General features: G+C 40.9%; 1 protein-coding gene across 2 annotated transcripts in view; it reads right to left on the bottom strand.

Moving 5' to 3' along the window:
- Positions 1-6077: 6077 nt before the first annotated feature.
- Positions 6078-12179, bottom strand: part of nampt1 (nicotinamide phosphoribosyltransferase 1) — a 35349-nt gene continuing 29247 nt past the window's right edge. Inside the window, exons 7-12 of one of the 2 annotated variants that reach the window (XR_013932658.1) lie at positions 10822-11047; positions 9445-9564; positions 8785-8925; positions 8067-8201; positions 6363-7343; positions 6078-6326 (exon numbers count right to left, since the gene is read on the bottom strand). Coding sequence is in view for 1 of the 2 variants with exons in the window: in XM_080421666.1 (XP_080277792.1) it covers positions 7233-7343; positions 8067-8201; positions 8785-8925; positions 9445-9564; positions 10822-11047 (733 nt within the window). In the remaining variant the exon portion in view is untranslated. Of the gene's footprint in view, positions 7344-8066; positions 8202-8784; positions 8926-9444; positions 9565-10821; positions 11048-12179 lie in introns of both variants that reach the window. The other variant, XM_080421666.1, reaches the window with a different exon arrangement.

Genomic DNA, 12179 nt, shown 5'->3' on the forward strand with positions numbered 1-12179 from the left:
GCATATTGGAAGAATATTCACGGGTAAGACCCAGCTGTCACCTTGAAATATTATGGCTTATGATGTGTTCTGACAATCTGCAATGCATATAGTCAAGAGTCCATGGCATGCAGACCTGGTATTCATTGTCACAGCCTGGCTCTATGACAGGACCTCCTCATATCTTTGGGGGGGGGCGCTTTTTAATACCAAAAAAATTAGACCATTACTGCATCCAAAGTAATCAACAAACTATACTAAAAACTATACTAAAAACTAAACATTGGCCAAATTGTCAAATAATATAAGAAAGAAGCAACAATTGTGAAAATAGCTGATCTAATGCGTCAACTCCTACATTCCAAGTGCTTATTATTATCAAGGTTCATATGATTATTTTGTGGGTCACGGCCTGAAAAGGTTGATGACACCCTGCACTGACCTAATGAAGACCATGGACAACATGTCTAGAAGTGCGGAATGCACCCCACACACATACATATATACGTATATGTATACACACATACATACACACACATATATATATATATATATATATACGTATATGTATACACACATACACACATATATACGTATATGTATACACACATACATACACACACACATATATATATATATATATATATATATACACACACATATATACACACACACACACACACACATTATGAGAGACCAAATTCTGGGTGGAGGGCACACCCCCCCTCAACTCTTCTTTCAACTTCAACTGAATATCTTTCAGGAATTTCATGAATGACTTCAGTTTCATTGCCCTTGGGCAAGGCACTTACACATTCAGCCCATGGCCCAGAGAAGCTGCTTAAAGGGATATTTCACTTTCAAAAAAACTTTTGGTCATTTTATCATCTACTCAGGCCTTTGTGATCCCCCAAGACAGTTTTTAAGTTGCTTGATACATTATTTAGATATTTGATATTCATTTTATCAGACTCCATTCTAACCATGTTAGATTCATCAAAAACACCCGTCCTTGGTTCTGGTGACTCACCCTGCCCTCCTAATGCGTGAGGGGGCCGTGTTTTTCCGATTACTTTTTTCATTTATTTTATTTTATTCTTTTATTGTATTTTATTTTTTTCATTTTCCAAAAATATAAAAAATGAAAAAAGTAATTGAAAAAACACAGCCCTGAGTAGATGATAAAATGACCAAAAGTTTTTTTGAAAGTGAAATATCCCTTTAATGGCTGAGACAGCACAAGGCTGTGGTTGTACAGAATGTGTTGAACGGCAGGGCGTCTCTCTGCTCACTCAGCTTACTTTTCCCGCCGGATGAGTCGATGTTAAAAAAAGTCACTTTAACTGCTTGACGGTGGTGGACAAAGTACTCAACTGCAGTACTCGAGGCAAAGTATAGATACTCCTGGTCAATTTATTACCCCAAGAGAAATTTGTACTCGAATTACTGGAGTAACCTGCTAGCTGTTAAAAATAACGAAATAATCATAAAAGGTAACACTTGCATTATTATTGTTATAAATCAATATGTGTATTTCTTATAACTAGAATTATACAGTATTAAACCCTACTGGAAACTTGTATTGCAATATCGGTATCAATTGATTTGACAAAGCAATTCATTGGTTATGGGATATCGGTCAAAAAAAATCAGTATCGGCATCCCCATTATTTTGTGTAGAGCGAAAACAGGTGGGGGTATAGAGCACTGGGGGACTCCGGTCAGCTATGTGGCTAAAAAGATATTGGTTGAATGAATTGAATGTTTCAAATTGACATGGTGATATCTTTAATCATTGTGTTTGTTGACAATATAGCAACAGTTATGTTAGTTAAAATATCAGAGACGTCTGTGTTGGGAGAGAATTTTGGGACAACCAACATATACATACATACAAGTAAAACAACTGAAAAGAAAATATAAGTAATATTCACATAGCAATTTTTTCCATCCATTACAGAGAGGCATTCACAAAAATGTCACTCAATCACACGCACACACAGATGCTAAAAGCTTTGAGAGTCACAAAAAACTGTCATACTGCCAGTTCACCCAAGCAGGTTTAGATAATGTTTTTCTGTTGGTATAAAATTGGTCATTTAGACGAAAAATAATAACTTTATCTAGTAGGATGTCTGTCTCCCTAAACCTGCGTAGTGCATACTCCTTTTTCAATCAAATAAGTTGTATGTACACATGAGGAGGCAGTATGGCCGCATCTTACTTAAGTAATGCTCTTTACTACAACAATTCAGACACAAAATAATATAGATTTGTTTTCTGAGGTAAGAACTGAGGACTGTATCAAAATAGTAAAATCAAAACTGTACTAAAAGCACCCCGTCACTGGAAACAAAAAGACATAAGGACAACTGCTGTTTGCTTGATGTCGAAAATTAAATGCAATAAGAAAATGGGGGCAATATTGTACACAACTACATTCCAGTTGCAAAAATAAAAAGGAAAAAGGAAAGAAAAAGACAGAAAATATATAGCGGCATTATGTTTCAGCAATAAGATTAGTTGTCATATTATTTATAGCTTTTAAACCTACCAGTTTGGCTGAGTGTGTTTTGGTAGTGGTCTGTTCATTAAGGAGGGAAAACTTTTTTTGTGAATTCACAGAAGCCTTATGACATCACAAAACGACTGCACAATGGCATTCCACCACCGATTCTGAGGAATGGGCTTGTGACACTGAAGGTTGCCGGTTTGAAGACCAGCTCATGATTCTAGAGTCTTTTCCATGATCGACCCAATCACACTCGTTTGTTTCTGGTTGTGTGCTATGCTACTTCCTACAGAAAAAAAGCTGTACGGTCTTAATTCAGCACTGTGACGAATCATTCCTTAGAGCTGGGTGTGATACACCAGAGAGAAAAAAAAGATGATCAACTCAAGACGGCGTATCTTATGATCCTATTTACACCTGGTAAAATGCAAAACCTATTGAAGATAGTCCTCCGTCCAGGTACTCCAAGTAGGTTGAATATCAATATCAAGCAAACTGCTAATAATTGGGTTTAAATGCCATTTGACCCAGGTCAGGAAAATACTATCACTAGGAGGGTTGACATAGTTCTATTCTTGGGAATGCCCTCGGTTTTCTTCCACCTTGAAATGGGGGGACAACACCAACACTATTCTCAAGAAAACACTCCAGACACTTCTTTTTATAACCACATGAACCCTAGCGCCCCTATTGTAGGCACACAGTCAGCGAAAACAGCCCTCTAGGCCCTCCCTCCCTTTTCCCTCTACAAATCTCTTGGTTGAAAATAGCCGATCTATCAGGGGCATGATTAAGGCACGTACCAAATAGGTATAGGATGCCTGACAGCGAGTCCCCGGTTCAATTCCCAAGCTGGGTGGACCTTTGCTGCATGCCCCTCCCCATCTCTCTCCGTCCGTTTTATGTGTCTCTATACGGCAACGATCAATAAAGGGCAAGAAAAGACAGAACAATAGAAAACAAAGTATAAAGGCAATCTACAAGCTCACAACGCATTGCAAATGTAACGCGTTGCAAGCTTGTAGATCTGCCATCTACGCTGATTTGTCCCATAATTGGGACACTAGCGTTCAAGTGGTTCAGACAACTGAAAAAACGTGGAGTAAATCCAGGGATGGTATGGAACAGTTGTATAATATATAGAGCAGCAGTGGAGAGCATCCTCACCTATGCAATAACTGTGTGGTTTGGCAATATTACAGCTGAGAACAGGAGACAGTTGGACATGGTAGTGCGCAATGCATCCAGAATTATTGGAGGACGTGATCTCCCACTCCTAGTGGAGATCTATATGGCTAGATTAGTAAAGAAGGGCTTTAAAGTTCTCAAAAGACCCCTCTCACCTGGTTAACAAACCTTTTTTGTCTTTGTATTTCTTTACTTCTCACACAAGATGCATCCTGATTCCAGAACGGCACACATCCATAAACGCCCTGACACAATGAAAACGGCTTTGACGCGAGCGTCACTGACGCAAAGGCTGCGTTTGATGACGCAAGCGTCTGACACTTTCAGTGTGTCAGGCCTTTAACACTCCAAACAAGCACTGCAGGCCACTAGGCAGGTTCAATAATTGTGCAATAATGTTTGTCTTATTCTGTTATTGTTTAAGTGAGCTCACCAAGACAGACAAATTCCAATCACTCATGTTGATATGGCAAAAAAGTATTGGATTTTGAACCTTTCCAGAACAATATCTACTGACGGTCGCTTTCCTTCATTAGTTGTTCAGGCAGTTAATACAAAGGGCAATGTTTTGGGTCCATTTTGACCGAAAACAATTTTGAGCTTTTTCATAACATTTAAGACATTTTGGAACCTGCATCTCTCGCCGTTTCCTGTTGACACCATGTATCACTAGAGTTATGTCACAATGCCTTATCATCTGCAGAAAATAAAGCCATCAGTGTAAGGAAGAGAGCCCTCCTGTTCCCCCCATCAGCAAACACATTTCCATGAAAGGAATTTTTATACCACAGTCTTTTATAAAGGAATAAATCAGTGCACGCAATCATACATACACGCACGCACAAACACACAGACACGCACACACTTTCACCCAACATCCAAGCAAGCACATACTGGGTACACATTCATTCCAGTGCAGACACATCAATAGCAACATTTAACATGGACACAATGTAGCTGTCATCAAAACACATGGCAAACGGTTCGTCTCCATTCCTGTGAAGACTGGCTCCGTGAGCCGCTTCTATATGCAATTCTAGGGATTTATTTGAGCAGGTTGCCGAACAAGTGCACTCACTGACCTAAAGACCTAATCAGTATTTATGGGGGTAAATAATCTCAATTAAATGCCTTCAACAGGGGAAATCAAGGGAAGTTTAAAAAATGGAAGTTGCTTTTTTGGGGGGTTATTTTCCAGTCTTAGAACTTAAAGGGATAGTTCACCCCCAAAAAATACTTATTTTCTTTCAATTGCACACCCCATGATCCCTTGAATTATTGGAGTTTATTTTTGTGGTCACATTCCTAAGGCAATTTGATGACCAGTGGAGTCTCCGGTAGGTGACTCAATGGAGAATCTTTGAGTCTCTGCCGGTCATCAAAAAGCAAGCACTGACAATCAATTGGATTATAGACAAACGGTCGTTTCCAAGTCTTTCTTTTTTCTATTTTAGCTAAAGGACTACTGTTTCCTTAATGTTGGGATTATAGATTGGGCCTTTAAAGTCATGAATGCATTATGTGAAATCAGCCTGGTCGCCAGAGAAAACGTCACTGCACCTTTCCGCAAATAAAAGAAAATTGGATACTTTTTTTTATCATCAAAATGCTGCGTGACCCAAACCCTAATGTTTGTAGATGCAGACTTAATCCTACATTTATTTATTTGGGTACATTTTAACTGAGAATGTATTATTTACTATTATGTCCCTATGATTGATTTGACTGCCTTTAAAAAAAGTAATCTCTGGAACCCCAAGCTACACGGTGTACAAAATGTAACCAAATGGACCCGGTTTCATTTGTACAGTCTCAGAGTTACAGACCTGCAAGGGTCCATTTGAACCAGTGCGGTACGCAATTCAAACGGTGCTCAATCGGCTGCAACGGGCATCAACTGGACAATCCACTGGACCAACGGCTCGCTCGGGGGCGCCTCACAAGCTCAAGCCCACTGGATGCCTGCCTTGAAACGTAAGAGATGCATCATGTAACCTATAAGTGGTTTACAGAAACGCACATCGGTAACGTTTCTTCTCTGGCGATTGGGTTGTGTGAATAACGATCCACAATACAACGACAATACATAGATGCACCGATAACATTTTGTTTTGTTTCGCCAATCCAAATACAAGAACAAGTACTCATGTTTCAGTAGTTTCTTTTGATCATTTTTGGGCACAACTGCTTCAGTCAATGAAGCATGGTGTGGAAGGAAAGTTTTCAGACTTCAAAGGCCAATAGAACCAGGCTAGCATTATTCCACAAATTATCAAATTAATCTCAAATAGCGAGTACATGTCTGGTATTTCTACTGACTCCTGTTCCAGTAAATGCTGTCGGTGCACCATCAGACAAAACCATTTGCTTCCTTCACATAAAAGACAAAAGTTAAGTCGATTCATACATTTTTAAAATAAAAACAGCTCTGTACACGATACACTGGGGGGAGGGGCGGGGGGAGGGCACGGTCATCGGGGTGGGTGTGGCTTCATATTAAACAGTAAAAACCATAGTGTTAATTTAACAAATGTATCCAAATGCGTAACCTCCTTTGTACGCTCTTGGGAGTTAAATTAGCGCTATGGATTTTTCTGTGTACAGTCTTTCCTCCACGTTCTCTCTGGTGGTCATGTTCTCTTTCGTGCTCTGACAGGGTCGTCGACGAAGCACAACTTTTAACCACTTCAACATGTCATAATACCACAACCGGAGTTTGTTGACCTGCCCTGGGGGACCCCGGTCAACAAAGTATATAGGGTTTAAGTGGTTAAAGCCTGATGCGACGTGTTGTGAGCTTCTCTGCGCAACACTGATTTATATCACATCAGACCACTCTCTCCCTCTCTCTCTATTCTTCTCGCACTCTCAAAGCTCTCTCACACACACTTTCTTGACTCTTTCCCTCTATATTTTCTCCATTTCTCTCGTTCTCTTCTCGGCAATGGATTGTGCCAACTGGGGGTGGGGGTGTGTGTGTATACAGTGTATGTGTGTGTGTGTGTGTGTGTGTGTGGGGGGGGGGGGGCTGTAGGAATAGCTTCAGTGTAGGAATAGCTTCAGGTGTGTGTATGGGTGGGCTTTTGTTTGAGGGAGCTTTTCCCCACATACCTCTGCTCTTATCACTTCACCGTCGGCGGACTGTTCTACACCGGTACATGGAGTCCTTCCACGGGCATTCAGGATTTTATTTTACCACTTTCAAACTGGCCTCCCTATTTTGGGCATGTCCTCATAGGCGAAAACCTTCCCAAAACGTTCAGAAATTTCAGAAAATGGGTAAATGTTATGATCTAAACTCTTTTATAGATCGGCTATCTTTGCAATTCGTCATATGACGAAGTAATAGGGCTTAAGTGATTAAGGAAGAAGGTTTTGTTTTTGTCGTGTGTGTGTGTGTGGGGCGGGGGACATTTCTATTAGCAGTGCGAGCTACCTCCAGTTGTCATTGAGGGTGGGGTGTGGTTGGGGGCGGGGCGGGGTTTGACGTGACGTCGGAGGCAAAAAGGTCATGGGGTCAAGGGGTGAGGGGTCAGGGGTCATTGAAGGGCTCTCAGAGCACCTGGTCCAGCTTTTCCTCATTGAGCTTGGCATTGTCTCTGACTTCGTCAAATGTGTACGTCTTCATGACCTTGCCGTTCTGGAAAACGGTGTACAACAGGTCCTGGAGCGATGGAAGGGAGGGGGGGGGGGGGGGGTAGAGAGAGAGACAGGGAGAGAGGGGTAAATGAGTGTCTGTCTGTGTGTACAGTGGGTCGGGACCCATTTTTATGGGTCGCGACTCAAGTAAATATCCCTTTGTTTTACTTTTATTTAACAACAAAAACATATTTAAAAAATAATAATATATATATATATATATATATATATATATATATATTTTTACAATTATTAATTTAAAAAAAATCTAAATTCCATTAAAAAAACTTTAGAAGTAGTAAAAATAGCCGATCTACAAGCTCACAACGCGTCGCATCGCGACACGTTGTGAGCTTGTAGATCGGCTATTTTCACTAGTTTGGGTCTCGGGAAGACAAATTTCTCTTTTGGGTCACGACCAAAAAGGTTTGGGAACCACAGCTCTAATGTAGTCATTTCTGATCTTGTCCCTCCTAATGAGAATCGTAGCATCCTCAATACTATTTCAACCACCTGCCACGGTGCCACCTGAAACTTCAGGTTCAAATGTTATTTGTGTTTATTTTGTATTTGTTTGCTTGCTCAAATAGAAACTTTAATCATTCTAAACTTGATAAAAATATCACTCAAAACATCAGTAATTAATGGTCTAGTACTCGGATCGTACCCCAAAATCTGGCATCGTCCGGGCCGCAATCTAATATGTACATCCAGTATTATGTCTGCAATGTGCATGCATTACACTCACCTCTCCATACTCCTCCAGGTCTCCTTTTCCCTCCTCCAGGGTGACAAATTCTCCGCTCTGTTTCCTGTGCAGGGACAGACGACCTTTCTTTGACCTCTTGTTAGGGTCCGCCACCGGGTCTTTGAACACATTCACCTGGAGCACGATGCAAACAAACACACACACACACACACACACACTTCAGTATTTCAGCTCAGATGAACGTTAAAACCTCTGTGTGCAACATCAAATGTATTATTGATGATGTTGAAGACATGCGCCTAATTTATACTCCATTTACACTGTATAACGATTAGTGCTGTCACTATTACAAATTTAAGTTGACGATTAATTGTCATTCAAATAATTGCGATTAACGATTTAATTGTGTGTTTGGCATTGAACATTGGAACATATTATGAAGCCTTTTAGGCATAATCAAAAATTGCACAGGGCAGAGATGACGAATAACAAAAATAAGAAATTATTAAATTATTGAAATAATTTTTAAAATTAAAAAAATCAGAAATAGCTGATCTACAAACTTGTAGATCTGCTATTTCTGCTTTCTTTTAATATTTGAAAATGTGTGGGAAAAAAAATCAACAATTATGACGATTATGCAAAAATAATTGCGATTAGACGATTATGTATTCATTGTGACAGGCTTAATGTCCTGCACCAAAAACAATGCAAGGCTATAACTAGGTGCAGTGTCCATGCTATGTGTGTTTCTCACCCCCAGGCCATTGGTGACCACGTAACTGCACTTGAAGGAGCAGTTGAGCAGATCGCGGGTCAGTTTCTGCAGCAGGGCTCCCCCGGAACCAAACGATATGTTCTCAATGGACCATTTGTGTTGCAGCATGCCTTCCACAATCTGTCGAATGGGGAAACACACACACACATTTGTATACAAAATAAAATTGCACAACGATCTGTGAAACTGTGTGAAAGGAGCCCCCCACACTAGCGCCATTTCCGACCACAATATGTAAAAGTACGATGTTTTAGTAATGTAGTAATGAAGTAGTGTTCCTGCTGTTCATACTGCCAACCAGGTGAAGAAATCACATATTGAGGCTTTAACAGATTTGCTTTTATGAAATATCCCAGACCATTAGGATTTTATGGAAGATGCACATTGCTAGTTTGACCACCTCAAATGCTCTAATCTTAAAATATTAACCGTAAGCAGCCCAGCCCATCTACAAGCTCTCGACGCATTGAGGGCTTGTAGATCCAAATGACTGAAATCAGTCGTGGCGACTGAGAACTTAAATTCATGTGTTATTTCAGAGTGAATTCTCCCTAAGGTTGTGTGTGTGTGTGTGTGTGTGTGTGTGTGTGTGTGTGTGTGTGTGTGTGTGTGTGTGTTTGTGTGTTTGTGTGTATATACCTCCTGCAGGGTGTTGATATCAACTCCATCTCCTTGTATGACTCTGATGTATGGAGGAAGAACCTTATAACCTTTAGAGTTCTCGACGGGAATGAACTTCTTACCCAGAATCTCCAAGACCTGATGGAAGGACAAGAGGAGAGAGGAGAGTAGACAGACGGAAAGAGAAAGATGAGGAGGAGAACGTGGAGGAAGGGAGAAATGAGCGGTGTCCACTGTCCGTATGCATGTAGAACTGCAACTACCGATAATCTATGTGTGAGTCTGTCTGTGTGTCACACAAAAATTGCCCCAGGCATCACTAGGGACAGTGTCCGACCCAGTCTTGATTTCGTCGACTATAACTGACGAAAAAAATCGACTTACACTTTTTCACTTACGAAAACGAAATAAAAACTAAGCTATGATGACTACAACTATGACTAAATATACTGAAAATTTCGTCAACAAATAAAAAGTAGACTAAAATGTTTAGGAGGGACTAGTGGAGAAGCAATGCAGTAGAACTAAGACAAGTCATCATGGGTGTGCGTGGGTGTCACAGACCGAAAATAGCAGATCTACAAGCTCACAACGTGTCGCAGCGCGACGCGTTGTGAGCTTAGATTTGCTATTTTGGCGTGTGTCCCATATGATCCCGAGTTGAGCAGAGCCGAATGGCATTTCGGACCGACCAACGGTTTCCGAGCAAATATCTGTATCTGTCGGCCTAGGGTTTGAGAAAGAGGCAGAAATTCTCTGTATGTTCAGGAGCTTGTAATTCTGATCTCTCTGATTGGCCAAGCCAAAACGTCTGCTTCACGGATGGGCGGAGCGTCAGGTCACGTTAATGCCGCTATGCCAGTATAAGTCCCTGACTGGCTAACCCTGCACGTCAGCTTAACCGAGCTTCGCATTGCATTCGTGCCGCATAGCAGTATAAATGGAACGACATGCATTTTCTCCCATGGTGTCCTAGTTTTTATTTCCTCTGTAGTAGCATCCTCTGCCCCCCAGCCCCCACCCCTCCTTTTTCTGTACATATACCTTTTGCTGCTACTGAGCTTTTACCGATATGTATTGTATTGTATGTATTATTATTATGTATGTATTGTATGTCCTACCGATGAATTGAGTACAATGGAAACAAGATCTTAGTGCTTATTGTGTTGAAAGGTAAGGAAAACGCAGATTTTAGCTAGCAGTGGCGTAGCAAAGAATATTTTATTTCTGGCAGTCAAAGAGTTAACAATCTTGTTAATAAAGTATTCAATCAATCAATTTGATTTTAGAACATGCTCGGCTATAATGCCATGCCAAAAACATGCTTGCCAGGCTCAAAGTGGTTAAAGGTGCCTTGCTCAGAATGCCCAGCATGGATGGGGTCCGACTCCCTACCTTCAGGACCGTGTCTAGAGGGTCTCCAGAGTCCGGTCGGACCACCAGGGGGGCACCAGGGGGGCGCATTTCTATGAGACTCCTCAGGTCTTCACCCCAGATCTTCTCACAGGCGTTATAGATGTCGTAGCTGTCACTGACGATGGACACGGGAACGCTGGGGAACTGCTTTATTATGTGCTCGAAGGCATCCTTCTCATGATCCTTACCCCATGCTGTGATGGTACTGGAGGGGGAGAGAAAGAGAGAGAGAGAGAGAGAGAGAGAGAGAGAGAGAGAGAGAGATCAATTACCTGCCAAATCTAATGCAACAGCAGGACTAGGGGCCAGGAAATATGTACAAAATCTATATTTTTGACCAAATACCTTGATATTGATATTCTGATGCTAATATTGTATTGTGATTTTGTGTGTGTGTGTTTTCCAAAATAACCATCTACAAGCTCACAACGTGTTGTGAGCTTGTAGAACAGCTATTTTTAAACACTTTTGAAAGTACAAAATAGCACTTAAAGATCCACTGTTTGAAAAGACTTAAGACAAATCGTGATTAAAAATCTGATTTATAACTTGGAAGACTAAAAGACACATTTGAGATGGAGAAATAGGAGGAGGAAAAAAGAGGGAAGGACTGAAGTAGGAAGTAAGATAAGATGCAAAGTAATAAAACAGAACAGCATCACCAGAAGGAGAGAACAGTAGCAGTTCATTTACTGTAGTAGTAATAGTCTAAAGTTTCCAGGAGGGGGCAGTATGGACCAGATTTTCAACTGAAGGAGACAGACTGAACCAGAACTCTTGAGTCAGCAAAAATAACTTTCTTTATAGAAATACTTTTTTAAAAGCCATTTCTCCTTCATTAGCAAGTTTTGCTAACAATAGCAGCAACGACAACAACAGAGTAAATAGTTGACTAATTACTCTTAGGTGTTTTTGTTGTTTTTCCGTTTAGTCATTTGAATTGATCCGTGTGTGTGTTGTCTCTAATGTTTCTGCCCTTCATCAATGCATGTTCTTCCCTCCACAAAGTCAAATAATGTGTGACCACAGCTATACTCAGGGTCCCCCTGGCCCGGTCCATTTCATGGAAATATGTACAGCATATATTTAATGTAATTAATATGCAGGTAATATTCAGGTAAGTTAGCACGTCTGCAGTGTGGAAGTGGAATTTCACTGAGACTCCGCCCACTGAGGTGAGGACCAAACACAGTGGGTGATCACATAACGGTTGCCATGACAATGAACCCCCCCCACACACACACAGGTATGGGAATGAGTGGTGTACTGGAGCAGCACTAACTGTTCTGGTGGCAGTAAACAGGCATCATTATGTGTGTATGTGTGTGCACTTTTAT

The sequence above is a fragment of the Gymnoscopelus braueri genome, assembly GCF_963280865.1.
Source record: "Gymnoscopelus braueri genome assembly, chromosome: 23".
Lineage (NCBI taxonomy): Eukaryota > Metazoa > Chordata > Actinopteri > Myctophiformes > Myctophidae > Gymnoscopelus > Gymnoscopelus braueri.